General features: G+C 39.5%; 1 protein-coding gene and 1 long non-coding RNA gene across 4 annotated transcripts in view; one reads left to right on the forward strand and one right to left on the reverse strand.

Moving 5' to 3' along the window:
- Positions 1-1,711, reverse strand: part of LOC113969368 — a 7,324-nt gene extending 5,613 nt beyond the window's left edge. The window contains exon 1 of the long non-coding RNA XR_003534835.1: positions 1,049-1,711. This is a non-coding gene — a long non-coding RNA (uncharacterized LOC113969368). The remainder of the gene's footprint in view (positions 1-1,048) is intronic.
- CCNY (cyclin Y) overlaps positions 55-18,910 on the forward strand; it is a 123,207-nt gene continuing 104,351 nt past the window's right edge. For 2 of the 3 annotated variants that reach the window (XM_027686991.1, XM_027686992.1), the window contains exon 1: positions 55-470. In XM_027686991.1, coding sequence (XP_027542792.1) covers positions 317-470 — 154 coding nt within the window. In that variant the 5' untranslated portion in view covers positions 55-316. The remainder of the gene's footprint in view (positions 471-18,910) is intronic. The other variant, XM_027686994.1, reaches the window with a different exon arrangement.

Consider the following 18,910-nt stretch of genomic DNA (forward strand, 5'->3'; position numbering starts at 1 on the left):
GGGCGGGCGCGGCGGCTGCGCGGGGGCGGGGGAGGATGGGGCTGTGCCCCGGCGGGCCCCGCGCCGCCCGCCCGCGCTGCAGGGCGGCTTAGCTGCCGCAGCCCACGCCGGAGGGCCGCGCTGCGGGGCCGCCTCCGCGGATGAGCCGCCGGGGGGACCGGCCGGCGAGTGCAGCCGCAGGGCGCCGCAGCCGCCGTCGCCTCCTCCTCCCCCGCCGCTCCCTCTCGTCGCCGCTGCCGCCCATGGCTTCCCGGCGCCCCCGCTGACCGGCCGCCCCTCTCCTCCTCCGGAGCCGGGCCGGGGCCGGGCAGAGAAGATGGGGAACACCACGTCCTGCTGCGTCTCCTCCAGCCCCAAGCTGCGCCGGAATGCCCACTCCCGGCTGGAGTCCTACCGCCCCGAGGCCGAGCTGAGCCGGGAGGACACGGGCTGCAACCTGCAGCACATCAGCGACCGGGAGAACATCGACGGTGAGCGCGGACGGGCGCCCCGGGGAGCCCCGCATCCCTCCCTTCCCCTCCCTGCAGCGGGCTCGGCTCTGCCCCCGCGGCTCCCCCGGGTGGGGCCAGTCCGGCCGGTCCCGCTGCCCTCACGGCGTGTTCCCCCGGGCCGCACGGACGGTGCTGGTCCCCGTGCCCGCCCCCGCGGGGCTCCCGGGGATGCCGCGGTCCATCTGCGCGGGATTCTCCCTCCAGAGCTGCTCCTTGCCCCCGGGAGGGGTGTGCGGGACCCTTCTAGCGAGGGCTGGGAAGCGTCCTCCCGCCCGCATCCTTGAGCAGGGTGCAGGTTTTTGGCCCCGGGTCTGCGCTGCCGAGACCCTTCGCCCTTCAGAGTGTCGCGGGGTGGCATTATGGACAGACCCGGCGGGCTCAGACAGCCAGGGTTCGGCTTGGCCCCCGAGGGAAGCGTCCCTCGCCCTTGGCAGGGCTGGCTGTGCCGAGCTCACGTCACCTGCCGGGATGTCACCTGCCAGGCCTCTGCAGGGGTGAGCCTTTAAAGGACAAACCCAGCCAGCGATAAAAGTGGGAGAAATGTTTCCCATGACAACCTTCTCTTCCAGTGACTTTTTCTTCCCTGTTACTGCCGTGATGAGGCGCAGCGCTCTGGAATCACGAATGCCACCTTTCCTTCTCTTTCTCTGCAGTGATATTAAAAAAGCTGTATTCTTGTTGGTTTAGCAGTGACTGAATGTGCTGCCTTTTTGGCTAGCCAGAATACAGCTTAATTCTAAAGATATGGGTTGAGTTAATGTATACATGTAATTTAGTTTTTGATTAGCTGAAGTATTTAGTCCTAAAACTTTACTTGGTAAAAGGTCAGCTATCTCATGGATTAGTTCACATGGGCTGCTGTTGGTAAAAAGCCAGAAAGACGGACTTGGGTGCACTTCAATTTGCCTTCCACATTTTTCCATAGCTTATCTGATTGTGATTTTAGTACAGAATTTTATATTAAGTCAGTTCTTGAGAGTAGTAAAGTTGTGAAGCCCATAGAAGCAGATAGGTACCCTCACTGGTTTCTTTCAATGAGGTGCATTCTGGAAATACCAATGTTTTTCAGATGTCTTTGCTACATGCAGCTGAAAAATTAGACTGTAACAGGATCAGTAGGTGGAAAAAAATACATAATGGTTTGGTCTGAGAAAGCCAGGGAGATGAAAGAACCAATTGTTGATCTATGAATGATTAATTCTTCCAACATCAGTGGTGTCCAGCGTAGCAGGATGCAGCTCTCTCTGATGGTACGGATTTCTCCAGCTATACCAGCACAGACTGCAGTAAAGTTTTTGGTCAGAGATGTATGGGTTTTGTGCCTTGTTCTTAATTTGTTTGGTTTTTTGTTTTTTGGTTTTGGGTTTTTTTTAATGGATGGAAAGAAAGGCATTGGTGGAAATAGTAAGTGCATGTGTGCTTGCTAAAATGTGCATGTAATGCAGATAAGTTCCTGCATCTGAGTAGTTATTTGCAAAAAAAAAATCATTATTGGTTGGTTGTTTAACTTATTGGGTCAAGGCACATGTGTGTTCTCTCTCTCTTTTCCTTTATACTGTGGCACATTTCAAGTCTAAAGTTGTAACCTGTTGTTAGAAGACAGAAAATACCTCATGCATTATTTATTTTTAGGTTTTGTTGGTTTTGGTCTGGAACTGTTGACAGTGCAATGACACATTTTCAGATGGGCAAAGTGTCTTTAAATCTGAAAAAGAGCAAACACTTTTGGGTTTCCTTTTTCTGCCTTACTCTAGTCTCGCCCCTTTTTATGGATAAAGTCTGAGAAGTAAGTTTCTGCTGGGGAGACTGGTAGATAATAAATGTCTATTCACACGAAACAACTGGACAGACTTTGGGTAAAACTACTTTTTGAAGTGTGGTTAGTTGCAGGTCTTTTACCCTGGAGTCATAGTCACTGATGGTCTTTTGGTTAGATGGTAGACTGGTTACTAAATGTCATAAGATGATTCTGTGTTTCTGAAATTTTATTTCCTATTAGACTATCTATTACGTTTTTATTGTTAGATTGTTTGAAGTTGTATGGCATACAGATGTCTACAGATGAGACTCTAAGATGGGAAAGACCCTTCACAGTTGAGAACTCTAATGATTTTCTTACCATTTTACAAAAAAAAATAGTCTGGTTATCTGTGTCATGAAGAGAGAATGCTGGGTGTTGATTCCTTAACATTCCTGCAAGTCATGAAGTTTCTCAAATTGGCAGTGTTGCCAAATGTACTTTTTTTTTTAATTAAATAAGTGATGACAAAGACTGGTGCAGTGAAAGGAAACATTTTTGACACTTCAAATTTATATTTCTCACTGTTCTTTGAGTGAGAGCCCTTCCATCCTACTCAAGTATATGTGGCAGTGACAGGTCTTAAAGTGAAAATTCGTGTCTCTAACAAGTGTTTACCTTTTCAGTGGTACTTTTGGGAACTGTAAAAATCGTGCCATGCAGTGTCTGAGTTAATATGTTTTGTGTGGAAGTTGCTTTCAGGCTCATATGGATGGAAATTCAGGAAACATTTTATTTATTTTGAGTGGATAAAGCTGCTTGAATAAATCAAGAACTTTTAGAGCCTTTAAATAAGCTGTGGGCTGTTTTAAGCTTTAAAGAGATGCGTGGTTTGCACTGTTGCAGGCTCTGGTTTTGGCAGTATAAGAAGGAGAAAGAAAAAGAGGGAGGGATGTCAAACCTTTAGGAGTGATTTAACTGGAAGTTTTAGTACTAGTGGAACTGTTGACGTTTGCCTGTCTTATATACTTCCTAATACTCATCAAATCTGCCTTCAAAATCATGCCTTTGAATTGTCTCCTCTAATTCAACTCCATACCCAATCCATTAGCATTTTTTCAAAGAATGGCTGGAGCAATTCTGTTTCAGTAAGAATTGGTTTTATGGCAAAATGTTACCTCCACATCACTGGTACCTTGTCAGAACGATCTCAATTTCTGTAATATTTCATAGCTGTTTACGAAATGGTATCTGAAAGAGAAGGGAATTTTGACAGAGATTTGATTAGGAGGAATTTATCAAGTGACTTGTTTTAAAGAATAGTCGTGTTGAATTGACCTTTCTTCCTTTTTTTTTTTCCCCCCCAAAAATTTTTAAGAAGATGCAAAATTGCTTCTCTGAATATTGGGCAGTCACCAGAATGCTTTTTTTTCTTTCTTGCTTTCTTTTTTTTTTGTTTATTTGTACAGGCTCATGATAATGAAGAATACCTATCAGTTTTTTATGTCTTTTTCTTTTGAGGAAGAGCAAGATGTTAATTGTAACATACAGAGCTTACCGTCTGTTTTTGATGATTTATTGCCAAGGATGAGCTTCCATATTTTTCAGTGCTTCACATGTAAAAGTCGAGGAGAATTGTAGCAGTGGATTCAATACTTGCAGATTCTTACATCTGTCTGTTTGCCATCAAGACTTTTTTTTATGGCAGTGTTAATGGCAACAATAAGTAAAAATGGCTGAAAACTTTGTGTCAGATTCTGTATCTCATTTCTCATTTTATCTCATCAAATTTCTGTCTGTGCTAGCTATGTGAGCATCTTGGTGTATGCATTGTGTAAATCCTTGCTAGCTGGGATGACCATGGCCTAGACTCAACTCTTTACGTCAGCAAGTCACAGACCCAGTGGTGGTTTAACTTGTGAAAAAGCAGCATGTGCTCAGATGTGATTTCTCTGTTTGAAGCATGATTTCTATAGTCAGCTTTTCAAGTATGGAGCTGTAGTGAAGGGGCAAAAGGCAATGTCTTACCACAAACATGATGGCGTGAAGCAAAGCTGATACCATACAATGCAATTGGCCAAAAGGCTGTTCTTGAAATAGAGACTGGATGGAGAGTTCCTAGGCTATTTCAAGAAAAGACGGTTGTTAATGATGAGCCCCTCCCCTGCCTCCCCCTCCCCCCACCAAATATCTGATTTTTTTTGTTTGTTTGTTTTTCTCCCCCTTTGTAAACTTCTGCTGATGTCACTGGGTCATGCATTGGTAGCTCAGATAATGACCTGTGCGACTGTGCATCACTGATAAACATCTTCAGCCCTTTTCACCTTGGGTCAATCATGTTAATTTTTTGCTGCATAATGAACAGGCTCCTAAGAATGGATTGCTTTTTAAGAAGCCACTTATTTGTTCATTTACATATTTTTTCTCCATCTTCTTGAAACTGGCACGTGGGAATCTCTGACGTGAGATTAGTTAGTATTTGCGTATCTTTGCCTACTGGGTTTTATAAGAACTATGAGATTTAGCAAAATACAAGGAAGTTTTAAAATGTCCGCCCCATATACCTAATGGAATTTTGCTGAAAGGGAATAGTGGTGTTTTCAACAGTAGGGCCTGATGGGTTGCATGTTGTGAAGGAACTGACCTACATTTGCAAAAGTCAAGACATAAGCACTTCAGAAGCAAATTAAATATCTGCTGTGTTGCACACAGATATTTCTGCTAAAATGTGGATCGTAAAAGGATAGACCTTCTTAAAAAAAAAGTCTTATTTGGTTTGCAGAAAAGTCTCTTTCAAAAATTGTTTTGTTCCCTTAGCCAGAATTCCAGCGCAGAGGTGATCTATGTGCTGTTCAGTGCTACTGTTTGCATTACCTACCTAAGCATTTGTCAGAGGTCATGTATCAAGGTACCACTGCATTCTGGTGCATCAAAAAATTAAAAATAGAGCCTGCTGTGGCCTACATGACTGAACTTAGTCCTGTACTGCACGCTGCTAATGATGCATACTGCACAGCTTTCTTTTTTAGTCTGCTATCAGCCTCATCTGGTTATTCTGTGTGTGCCCTGCTTCTCCTAAGAGGCACCACCATGTTATACAAGGTCTTCCCTTTCACATTAAATTTATGCTGTGCATGAAGTCAGTATTTTCATATTTAGCTGTAGAAGCTTTCAGATGCACACAAGCTAAGACTAGTCATATTTGAAATAACCTCTAAAATTTTTATTAGTGCACTGCCATCTGATTTTCTTTGAAAGGGAACAAGATCAACAATGTTAGCTGGGTAAATTGGTACTTGAAACAGAATGACAAGACTTAAAATTATAGGTCTCAGAAAATGGAAGGACTACTGTATTTTGAGTTGTTTTGGTTTGTTTCCCCCCCTGCCTGCCTTTGGATTTTACATATAATAAGAATAATGTAATTAAAAGGAATGAAAACTTCTCCACTGTGTGGTCGTAGCTGGTTTACCTGATTTTATGTGTTCGTCAGACTTCCAGGGTATGTTTACTGCATCTCCAGGCCTTGCTCAGGTCAGATGATACAAAAAGCCGTGCTGAAGTTTGGCGCTCACATGATGGGACACCATTCCTGAAACATGTGAGATGCTGTTTGCTGGCACATACAGCAGCTTACTGACACTGTGAATGCCTTTTTCTGGCTGCTCTCTTTTATGTATCATGAGGCTGAAAGGGAAATAAGTGAGCAGTGCCTGGCACTACCTGATAGCTGTCCTTGCCCTGCCAGCCAGCTGCACATCAGACATAGTCTAAATATCTTCCTTGTTTAACATGTTTGCAAGAATATGAAATACACTGTACAAACTGAAAACACAAAGAATGTGTAGCCTTTCTCTGAGCTTTCTGTGTAGAAATTAATCAACATTACTTTTGCTTCTTTTCCATTCCTTTGAATTTGGATAAATAGAACTTTTAAAATGTATTGATTTTCTATGTGCATTCTGACATATGGAGTGATCTTTTTTACTTCATCCTGCAGAGTATTTAATATACGTGCCATACAACTCTGAAATGTATGTGAACAGCTAGTAAATGTTAATAAACTTTTTAAGCCTAGCAATTTATTATTTAGGTAGAATACTCCCAGCACTATGTATAGGTGGTACCTTCACTGGAGTAGTTACCACTTCCTCCATATCTTCTGTAACAGTTTTGTCTCCTTACAAACCAGCTTTAAAAGCAAATATTTCAGAATTGCTGAAATGGACTGTTGGGATTTTCATGTTTCCTGAGCTGCAACTTTTTGCACAAGTTGACGAAAATTCAGAGATGGTTTGACTGAGCTCAACTTAAACTACTTTTGTTGCTGATTTTGTAGGCCCCATATGTCACCATAACCCATCCCCTCAGCCAGTGGCTGGAGCATCACCAGCTCTTGAGCTGCTTCTGGGAGGACTGGCTTAAATTTGGAGCACTCGTTAGTCTGGACTGGGTGGAGAAAGAACTTAGTCTTCAGGACAGTGCTCCTGCTTCTAATCCTTAGCTGGTATAGAAGCTGGTTAAGGAGCTATGATTGGCATTAATGGGAAATTACCAATGAAAACTGATTGGAGAATTTGCATGAAATCCTGTTTTCCCTCCTTTGTTTTAATTTGTTTGTTTCCTTTCTCATTACACTTTTAACATTCTGGGCTTGCAAGCTGGAAAGGATTTTTTAGACCAATAATCGTTCAGCTAAGACAAGTATCTCAGATCATCAAGAATGTACATTTTCCATTAGCAGATGTTAGAATCATAGGATATCTTGAGTTGGAAGAGACCCACAAGGATCATCAAAATCAAACTGCTATTTATTGACTTCTGTATTTGTTTGAACACTAATACTGTTAAGTCAGGCTAATGCTGTAACCATGTTACTGAAACACCTTTGCTATGCCATCAAGGGTGCAATTCACGCTGCAAGACTTGTGCTCTCCTCCCATAGTTTATGGTGGTTTGAACAAAATGTATCAATAAAATCAGTTTTTGTTGCTGTGAGTGGCACTTTATTACTGTCTTTGTCGGTGTGAAAATGTTGCAGAAAGCTGCAATAGTTGAATGCTCGAACAAGTTTATGGAGTAGAGTTAATCCCAAGATGAAAAGTGAATTTTCATCCGCCTTGCATAACATTTCCCACACTCCTCTTTCCCTCTAAAAATCATGGTGGAGAAGCTTCACTGTGATATCTTTGTCTCTTTGCAGTAAGGAGAGTCAGCCTTCAACTACTTATTAATAATTTTCTTTTAAATAAAACCCCACCCAACTTTAGTTAAAAAAAATTGTATCTCGGGCTTTTTGCCTTTTTTTTTTTTTTTTTGTCTGCAAGATGATTCTTATACACCTGTGGCCGAGATCCAGAAGATATCAGATGGGTAGTGAAAATATTTACTTTCAACAGTACTGAAACCAATATGAGAGCGTGATGAAATTTTAACAGATTCTTTTCTTTGCTGTGTTGCTATTTCATTAAGAGTGGGAATTGATGAGTTGTTCCTGAATCCAGAAGTTGGATTCTAAGGAGACAAAACATACCTTCTGTACAGAGAAAGTGGTAACTACTCCATGGTTTTGTAAAGCCAGGCTACCCAAAGTGTCTTGATAAAGGTGCAGTGTTACTAAATGAAAGTGCAAGACTTGTTGATATAGGGATTCTTTTCTAGATTTAGAATTAGCAAATCATTGGTATGCTTAAAATTGTTTCTGGTTTGTATATTGTCCCTGAACATCGGTATTTTGTGGTACCTTTTTGTTGCCATGTTGTTATTTATGTTATGACATCTTAATGGATGCTTCTAGCTGATAAAGAAAACTTACCATCTTTGTTCCTGGAAAAAATACATTCATTTCAGATGCTGAAAGTAATACTGCATGGGAAAGGAGCCATGCTTGGTCAGCAAAGGTGTTTTGAATTGCTATCCTACACTTTTTCACTTCTACGAAGCTCTCTAAGGAGGGGGTAATTTATGAATTGTGATTAGATGAGGCTGTGTATGTGAAATTACTGGCAGTAGTTATGTTTTTGTGCTGTTTATCAATAGTTCCATTTTACATCGAAGCATACAGTGGCTTCTTTATCCTCTTTCCTGACATTGGACAGTGCATTAGTTGAAGATTGGAAGCTTGAGAATTGAAGCTGGTCCTGAACATGGCAGGCCATGCTTCCCTGCTTTGGCTAAAAGAAACTTTTAGGCTGTGGTCAGGGAGCTTTACAAGCAGTAATTACACCTCTGAAGTACTTTGTGAGTTCTGTTACACTGTAAAAGGATGCAAGTGGAGACTTTGAAGAAGGTCTTTTAGTATTTGAAATCAATTAGACCTCTTGATTCCTAGGCTGATGTTCAGTGTTAGATCTCATCTCTTTTTCTACCTTGAAAAAAAAGTAGCCTGTATGTCATACCGTCATATATGCTGTTTTCGTTCAGTAATCTGCAATTTAGCATGTGCCCCCCCCCATTTCCTCCTTCTCAAAGAATGCTGTTAAAATAACCAGTATGAAATACAGATTGGAAAAAGAAGTTATGATTGAGAACATGCAGATAATTCCAATAGCAAACTGTGTTTTCAGACGGTTGGTTTGCTTACTCTAGGATTGTAGTCTCCTCAGTGTTTGGGAAGTAGAACCACAACTGTTAGGAATTGGGATCTTTATAATATCTTCTGATTCCTGTTTGTTTCAGTTTTTTTCATTTTGGAGAACTTTAAAGGACTCATTTTGGTTTTATTAGGTTTATGAAACTACATAAGTGAAATCAACAGAGAGAAAATTCATAATGGTAAGTCCAGTGGCAGAATATTTTGCCTAACCATTCAGAACATTATTCTGCTGTGTTTGCAACTAGGGAAAAAACAATTTCAGATCTTATTAGAAAGAATTTTATTTCTAGTTGCTAAAAAAGTTTCAACTGCTATAGGCAGAATCTTAAATTTATTGGATCCCCAAATTAGTAAGATCTGTTGAGGATGATCTTTAATTTGAAATTCTCTGTCCTATTCACTATCACTTTTAAAATAAGGACTAATGAACCACTTGACATAGTTGTTCATACATATGTTTTGAAATCCTAGTGTTTTTATTATTAAATAGTAATCAATGATTGATTTATTTGCATTTGGAGTGAACAGTTCCTGAAAAGGGATCCTGAAATGAAGATATATGAGCATTCCTCTGACTAGTATTTCAATATTTCTTGCTATGGTCATAGGTAGTAGATTTTGAGGTTCAGATGTTAAAATAAACTTCAAGATAAAATCCAGTTTCACGAGTGAACAAAACAGCATCTTTTGTGTGTGCCTCTGCTCTGAGCTGTGTCAGTCCCACCTGATGCTCCCTGTGAATGCACAGTTCTCAGTGGCACTTCCTTCTTGAAGCTGCTGTTGTGACTATTCCTAGCTGGCAGAAATCCATATGCGTTTACTCAGTCAGTGGAGGTGGAAAGGGTGTGAAGAATTTGGAAATGCAATTGTATTTTAAGCTTTCAAATCACGCTTCCTGCAGCTAAATGTTCTCCTTCCTTCTAGGATAATTCACTAGGATGAGTCTTTAGTATGCTACGTTGACAATAGAAAGTTATCCTCTCTGTGGAGACCTTGAATGAAATTGGAATTGTAATTTTATGGAGGGTTTTGTGTACTTTTTCAATGGTTTAGGTATGAGGAGGATTCCTGTAACTGAGATGTTCCTAGAGATCCAGTCTATGATAAAAATAATATGCAGTAGGAGGGATTTAACTTGATTGTTTTGTGGAGAAAAAGAAACCAATACCACCTTTGAAAGCTAAAGCAAATAAAAAAATAATTTGAAATTCCATGTATAAGCAGTGATGTAAATTCTAAATCTAGAAATTTGTTTCCCCTTGGCAAAAATGGATATTTAAGTGAAAGGTACATTGCCAAGTTAAATTGAAATGGAATTGAATGTTTTGTGAAAAGTAAGCTCTCGACATTAAGTCACATTTCTTTAAAAAATACTGTGGTAAAGAATTATTTTTATAACACATATTTGAATCAAAGTTCATGCACTCCAAACACTGAAGTTTTACGTTATTACATGAGAACATGAACTTAGATTGTCCAACTGCTTTCCTATTTTGCACGTATCTGGTTATGGGGTTTTTTGTTTTTGTCTTCCTTTCTTTTTCTCATTACTTCATGCTTTAATTTCTGAGTATAAATTTGCAGTTCAACAGCAGTGAAATCATGCGTGTGTGTGGGTAGAGAACAGAAGAGAACTTACAGGAGCACTTCAGCAGTTCTTTTGTCTCTGATTTTGTGTTGATGATCTCACAATAGGTTCACATGGGTATCAATGCATGTGTTACTCCAAGGGGACAAAAAGTGCACTTTTACTAACTATACACAGTGGTTATTCAAGTGAAGTGTGGTGCTGTCTGAGGTTGTGACTTCTGCCAAGCTAAAGAGAAGGTGCTGGCTGTGGGTAGACCCCTGCATGGTGGAACTGGCATGTGCAGCGAGGTCCTGGGCACGCCTCTGATGTCTGTGTTTCCTCCTGTTCCTGGTGCTGAGGTTAGCTGAGGGCCTCTGCTGTTACTGGGTTGCTGCATAACTGTGATGTAAACCCAGCATGGCATTTGTCCTTGAGATATCTGTGAGCTTCAGGAAGCTCCAGAAGTGAAGGCTAGGCCTCCTGGCTTTGTTGGAAGAACCAGGCTACTGTTAGGTCGCAGATTCTGCCCCCAATTTTTTTTTTCTTTGTGTTTGTGTGTGTTCTTGGATGAAAACTTTGTTCTTAAGATTTTACGTTTAACCAAAGTATTGGAAAATAATGTTTTTAAAGTAAAAAGAGGATTTATTGTTTTTTTTTTTGTTGTACTGCTAGTACGATGGTAAAACCAGCTTTGAGCTGAAAGATAAATATATTCCTTTTTGGTCATTCTTCCAATGATTTTTTGATCATTTCTCCTTCACTATAACTTTAGTAAGATTGATTTTTATCTCCTTTCTAGTCTCCCCCTTTGTTTTGTACCACTCTGTCACAATCTGCCTTATTTGCTGCCTGCCTGTGTTCAGCCCAGCCTTTTTCTACCCACAACTCACAGACATACCTGTCTTTGGTCTCATCTCTTCTGTTTTGCTGTTCTCTTTGAGTGTTGAGAAGTGCACAACACATGCAGTGTGTTCTAGAGCAGGGTCAGTGAAGCCTCCAGGGTGGCATCATAACTTTAAATATTGATTTCAAAACCCTGTTTCAGATTACATCAGGTTTGCATTTCAACATTTTCTGCACATTCCTGCTCTCCTCCCTCTCCTACATGTTTTGCAGACAGGCAAATAAAATAGTCCTTGTTCTCTCAGATCTTTGTGATGGTTATCCACATATTGGTAAGACTTCTGTATTTCTCCACTGTATCTTTGGACTTCTAAGTAGCACTTTTGATCTCCATAATTTTCTTTATGTCTTTTGGAAATGTGTGCTTTATGATGAATGTATATCTTGGATTACAGTTTGGGATTACAAATAAACCATGGTCCATGAATTGTAATTCTTAAAATAGGTTATGAGGCTGTGTAGGATTTTTCTTTCTAAAGAGTAGTGGAATGCATATACACTGCTTTCTGTTCAATAAAAAGCTGCAAAGAGATTTAGTTAGTAGCAGTCTTAAGATCTGCAATTCATGGAAGAAATTTCTTGGTAATTACCATCTTTGTAATTGATACTCTGCCCATGATTCAATGTGTCCAGCTGTATGTAAATCTTCTCTAACCATTGTATTTTTGCATTCCTTTCCTCATGCAAGTGAGGAATCGTCTTGGTTTCTATTTGTGGATTCAAATTTGATTGATTTTTAATTGCCTAATAGAAAGGCAAGGTCTGTGCTGGAAAAGGTTTTCTTTCTGTTGAAGGAGTGGGAATGTGTGACTTCTGAGCTTGGCAGTGGTCAGTGGGATTGGTGACTGGCCTTTTCTGGCCAGAGTTACCTGGCAAACCAGGTGGCACCCTGGGGGCTTTGCAGGGCAAGAAGGACAGTTGTGCTGTCACTGTTGGGTTGCTGAAGTCCAGCCCAGCCCAACCCTGTCCTGCCAGGGAATGGTGGGACCTTGAGGGAGTTTCCATCTCCCACTTTTGGCCCATGTCTGGTGCTCTTCCTTCTCTTGGTTTTGGTTAGTCTGTGGCTCTTGTCTCATGTGAAGGTTTTAGTTTGTGGTTCTGTAGGTCAGAAAGGCTCTCCAGGTCTGTTGTCTGCTTCTCCTAGCAAGGGTTCTGCAGCAGGTTGCTGAAATGGTCATGAGTGCTTCCTGTGCTCTCCTTGCTGGCAATCCCATCATCTCCATCTGCAGATCCTTCACACTGATCGTGCTGTGCTAACCAAAGCTGTGGGCAATGTCATGTGTTAAGTCAGCAGATGTGACTGCCAAATGTCACTGCAACTCTATGACTTGTCTTATTTATCTGATAAAAATGATATAGCACCTAGATCTCATGAGAATGTGCTGACTTGCTTGCGCCATTTTCAATTCTTACATGGGGGGTTTAATCCTGGTTTTCATTGAGGTAAGTTAGTTTTGATGCAGGTATACCAGAAATTAGCTGTTGAAGGTAACTATTGAATGGGGGTGGGGGGTAACTCCTGATATAACTGCTTTGGCAGGGATCCAGCAGTATATAATTGTGAAGTTCAGTTCAGCAGTGCATGTAAACTGTATACTTAAGTCCATTGCTAGCTGTAAAACACATTTGCATTGATATGAAAGCATCTGAGCTGCTTGTTATCTTGCAGTTAATTCCTATGATAAGTTTGCTAAACAGGCCCTGTGTGAGAATAAGGCTTGTTGAAGTAATTCAGAATGTGGAGCTTGCTTTAGCAAGTTGCTTAGCATTCAACTGTCCATTCAGCAAGGCACATGTTGAGAGAGGATATTGCATCTGATTTATAAATAGTCCTATTAGCTTTCTATTACTTGTTAAAGTTCTCTTTCCTCAAGAAACTCGGGTACTTTTATCTTGATATCTGATAGAAAATAATAGGGCAAGTATGTACTGATAAAGTTTTATTGTTGATGTCTTCTAGAGGATTGGTAATAATATCTACCTGGAACTTGGAAAATAATTTCACCCAGGAACCTATTTGATCTCTGGAAACATTTTTATGGCATCTTTCAAATAAGAGTTTGACAATATTTGCTTATTGTTTGGAGAGAAACCCAAGACTTGGTTCAAGAAAGCAGTTTTGTGTCACTGCTAAATGGCATTACGTCTGCCTATTTTGCTGTTTGGGTCTAGTGGTCTTTGTTCACCCTCTATAGTTTTCTTGTTTCCTTCTCTTCTCTTTCATCTTCTGTTTATCTCTTTATTGTTTTGCCGCAAATAAGCTTTCTTATCCTAGCAGGCTGAAGTTTTTATCCAGGACTGGGTCATGATAGCATTTTTTGATCCCATAGGCTAAACTTGGGGTGAGTGTATTTTCTTAATGGAGTTTAAAACAGATGGGAGGAAAAAGTCACAATTTCCTTCTCATATTATATAGCAGTTATGTTCAGACATATGCCTATGTATCTTACATAAATAGCTAATACATTGGTAGTTACAATTAATTATTTCCATTAGGTTCCCTCCTTTGATTAAAAGGGATCATTATCATCTCCATGGTGGTACACTGACCTAGTAAACAATGCAGAATCAGAAATTACTTGCAAATGAAGGTTGCTGTGATGAACAGCACTTTTTATGTATTCATGCTTGTGCTTATTAGTATAATACATTACTAATGGCTAACTTACTGTGTTTTCAAGCTCAGACAGCAGTAAAGAAATGTCCTTGGCACTCTGTTTACTAGAAAGATGGAATTAAAGAAAAAGGATTGATGAGATGCACAAAGGAAGCAGAAAACAATTTAGATATTAAATAATCGTACAAAATCTTGCCTGACTCTTGGGACCAGAATTTATTTTTAAGTTAATATATGTCCTCTTCCCCTTAATGGAAATTCTTTTATTTCCCTGTTATAAAAGATTTTTATTTTATAAAGACAGTATCTTGATGCTGCAAGCTAGCATTAAAAATAGCAGTAGGCATCTTTCAAGAAGAGCAATCTCCATGTCAACAAGTAATATTTGTGAGAGAATTAAAAGCCCTTGAAACACGTTAGAAGGCATATGGTGAATGGGTGGGAAATATTGTCCTATTCACTGGTACTGCAGACTGTAGGAGGAATTGCAGCATCCCTAAATTGCTTGCTCCAATACCCTTCTCTCAGCTCTAACAGTCACGTAGGGTTAAATACTGATCTGTTGTAAATAAGCTTAACAGGACTCAGTAGAGCCACATTTAAGAAAATTTATCTCTTTATTTTCCAAGGTGATGTATCGAGGCAGCTCTTGAAGTCAGATTCAGGATTTGGCAGTTCCTTCAGGCTATGTAATTTTTCAGAAGCCTGTAAGAAAAGAAAGAGAGCTTTCCTGCCAGTTTAGACCAAATAAAAAGTTAATCTAGTTCTTTTAGTAAAATTGCTTCCTTGAAAGTCAAATAATGCTGTAAGATTTACAGGATAGGTTTTGTTTTAGTTGTGGGGTTGTTTGTTTTTTGGACTCTTTTCGTGTGTGTTTTTGTATGTATGTGCGTGCATACTTATGTACATTTATAAATAAATCCCCACAACTGAAACCTTCTGGTAAAGAAAATCCAGGGTTCTGTGTGAACGTGGAAGCTCTTGAAACATAGGTTCCTGCCAGGAACATGTAAATCAAATAGAGTTGATAACAGCCAAAGACTTACTTTACTGATTCCTTTATGCCTCTGTACGCTGTACAATAGGTCTTCTTAACTTTTATTGTTTGTTCTCGAAAAAAAAAAAAAAAGACCTTCCGTTTGCAGACAAAACCAAGGTATCCATTTGGGGTTTGGTCCTTAGTTCCTGGCTCACATAGGAGCTTTTCATTCTTACCAGTCCTGGCTGAAAACTGTTTTCTTCAGTGCTGACTGTTAAGATGTGAAGGGCATGTGTGAGAAGTGCCTCATGGGCCCTCCAAGGTGAACAGCATGTGGTGTGTTTGTTCGGGTGCTGTATCCAAGACAAGACCTGCAACTTTGGTCACCCATTGAAGGTTTACTTAGCATTAAATTATACATTTGATTTCCTGTTTTCTTTTTGAGTGAAGTTCAGTGCTGTCTCTAGTTAAAGCTTAATTTATAGCTATTTTGATAGTAGCTATAGCCTTGAGCTGTGGAAATCCTTTCTACCTTTTCAACTTTCTTGTGGGTTTTAGCAAAGGACAGATTTTTTCCTATCTCAAATATTTTCTCTGTGAAAGTATATTTAAAAGGTACCTGACCACCTGCTCTTCTGTCTCCTTTCCTTCAGACTAAGGGTCTGTTACTGCCTATTTTGTTTTCTGATGAGAATTTGCTATGTATATATTATGCTGAAATACTCACTATGTAAGACTGACTTTTAGAAAGGCAAGCCACTCGATTACTCTGTAAAGTTAAAAAACAATTGCAAAATAAGCCTTTGCTAAATTTTGCTTCCTTCCAAAAAGTGCCTTACATACTTGTCTTCAAGTGTTGTATTAGCACGTAGCAGAGAATTTGAGAAATCCCACAGCTGGTCAAGACAATGTCTCTTGACAGGAGTGGCTGCGCAGAAAAAATGCATAGAACATCTGCACTGTCCTATATTAGAAGAGCTTTACAGAACTCAAGAATACCTCTAAATGTGTAAAAGATGGAGGCAAGAAATAGAACTGTCCTTGGATGTGACTCATTTTTAAAGGAAAGATAGTACTAGCCTTAAAAAACCCCTCGAAACATTTCTTGTTTATAAATTTCTGTATTAGATTTGGGTTGCTTCTGATACAGGAAATAAAGTTTGTCTGTGGAATTGCTTTGGAGTGCCCTCCTGTATTTCCCAGGCAGAAGTGCACATGCTGGAGTCCCACAGAAATGTGCTGGTATGTGAGCAGCAGACATCCATATTTGACACTTTAATTTTACGAGGTCTAGGCTGCATTGAGGGTTTATGAGCACACAGTGACAAGTTTTTGTAGTCAACTAGATGTTAAAAAATACTAATTACTTTTGTTTTTTTAATTTTGTTCTTAAAAAAAGAATAATTCTGACAGTTGTCACATACTGGTATGTTTTATAAGGATGTTCAAATCGAGTTGAATTTTCAATGTGAAATATGATTTTAGTGCTTATGCTGCACAATTGCTCGCCCATACAGACTGCTGTTTGATTTGGCCTTAAAGGGAGGAGCAAGGGCCCATCTTTCTCAGTCAGCTACAGAAATAGGATTGATTTTCCAAAACTCAGTTATTAGTGTCTTTCAGCCCTGACCTGATCTCTGAAGGAGCTGTAGGCAGCCTTATCATATCTGTAGTTCTTAGCTTTTCTGCGTAGAATGCTGGGGGTGATTTGAGTATTACATGTCCTATAATCATGCTTTGGTAGGAATGCAGTGGAACCATCAGCTGTGCTTCCTAGTCTGGGGTTTCCTTGCCTAAGCCAAAAAGAAACTGGAAACATGAAACTTGTGTTAACAGTTACATTTTTGCTGCTCTATTGTATTGAATGGCATTGTTAGCATGCACTGAAAAGAAAACTAGATTTATATTGGGAAATACATTACTACTGGATAAAAGAAAGTGCTTTTTTCTAGAAAAGGTGTATTCCAGAATATACTGCACTTGATTATATAGACACCTTTAGTAATTGTAAGAATTACATACTTGAAAAGTAAATCACATTTAGAGGTTAAACTAAAGTTGAGAACTAGCCACCGAGTGGCTGTGAAAGTGGATGTGCATATCAAATCCGACGGTGCCTGAAACAATAGATTAAGGGGAAAAAAATTCCAACATCCCCCCTGCTGAATTCCGTACTGCACTTATTCACAAGATAGATATTCAAGGAGGAAGCAATATTGCAATTTGAAACCACAGTCAAGTGCTCGTGCATTTGTGGTGTTATTGTTTTGGTTCCCCTTCATTTCCAATGAATAGAAAAACCTTTTCAAAGATTGTATTTCATAGAAGATTAGTGTTCAGAATATTCCATTTATGAAAGTCAACAGGTGACATTCTAGACCATAATTTTTATGTATTTTATCTAAAGCCTACCCAGAACACTGATTAAGAAAATACTTTAACCTCAGCAATTTTGGTCTAGTTAAAAAAAAAAAAATTCTGCACATTTGTTTTTATATCTTGATTTGAAGCCTAGTGAGGAACCTGACAGATAAAACCTACAAAATGTTACACTGTCAGTATTTTCAAAACTGCCCCTTATCCAGTTAAATTTCTGAGGTTTGAAATCTTGTCCATTTTTAATATTGCTTCTATGATTGTTTTAAAGCCGTCCCCAGAAATTTCTGAAATTGCAATAAAGTCTCTACATTGTCTGATGCTGCTTTAGAAAGTCTGGATATGAAAGTAAATAGGCAGAAGGTGATATTATTCTGTTGTCTCTGTTATTGCTCTAGCCACTGCCCATGACTTCACTGATGTCTGGGATGCTCCCTTATGTTTGTTTCCTAAAAATTTGCTACACACGTAATAAACAACTGTTTGGTGTTCTGCCGTTTCTTGTATCCAAAGATAAGAGAAACCAGCTGATAAGGCCTGTGTGCAATATGACATGGAGCATTATATGGGAAATGGGCATTTTAGGGGAGTATCCCCTGCCCAGCGTTGCTCTCTGGGGTGGATTCTGTATTTTGCATTCACGTGTGCAGCAGCAGCTGTGTCAGGGAGAAGGTACAGCGAGCACATGTTCTGCCTGGAGGTGTCTGTATTTAATTGGTGGATGAACAGACAGTCCACTATCGGCGTTAATCCTGGTTTTGTTTTTTTAACTGGAAATTGTTCAGTGACAGCCACTAAAACTCCTGCTAGGCAGATAGAAAGGCAGCAGAAGGCTTTTAGATTTAACAGAGTTAAATTCTTTGGTTTGGCAAGACCGTCTCAGTTCTTTCTTCTGCTTTAACTTTGTCATTAAGGTGTGGAAGTATGTTGCTCTAATTCAAGAAAAATAATTGCAAGCAGGTGTTAATATTGTTAATTCTGGTTTTGTGTTTACCCTTTCAACTGTATCTGCTAACAAAGAGACATAAGCATTTTCTTCAGGAGGCCACTCTTCTGTAATTTTTATAAGATTGTTAACATTCAGACTATTAGTAAGTAATTCCAGTTTTATTTGTATTGCCCTTGAAATATTCTTTGCTGATTTAAGGAAAAAATTCTGTTAGTCACAAACACTGCTTATTTTCTGTTCCAGTAGGACTGCCATATCTCCTTCTGACTGATGTGTAGAAAGCTCTATAGACTACTAAAGAATTGTCTGCTTTCTGGATGACTGTTCTTGGTTTTTTCCTTATTCTGAATAGTTAAAATATTCTGGTTTTGAAATGAATATATTTTCAGAAGCTTCTTGTTGCAATTTGTTTCAATTTACTTCCAGTGTTTTCCATTTCAACTGATCCTTTGTAGTCTTCTTGACTGTGTATTTTCTGTTCCTCCTTCCTCTGTTGCATTGTGAAAAATGCCCTTTTGCATAGAGTAATTTCACGCTGTGATGCTATGCTCATTTTTAACTTTAAAAAAAAATTTAATGATCCTTCTAGTAACTGACAATTCTGACATATTCCTATTTGCATATATGCGTGTATATTCTTAAAATAATGGAGAATGGTTTGGCACTTTTGATTGTTTATACACTGCAGGATA

This window comes from Neopelma chrysocephalum, unplaced genomic scaffold (genome assembly GCF_003984885.1).
Source record: "Neopelma chrysocephalum unplaced genomic scaffold, ASM398488v2 Primary Assembly neopelma1_72, whole genome shotgun sequence".
Lineage (NCBI taxonomy): Eukaryota > Metazoa > Chordata > Aves > Passeriformes > Pipridae > Neopelma > Neopelma chrysocephalum.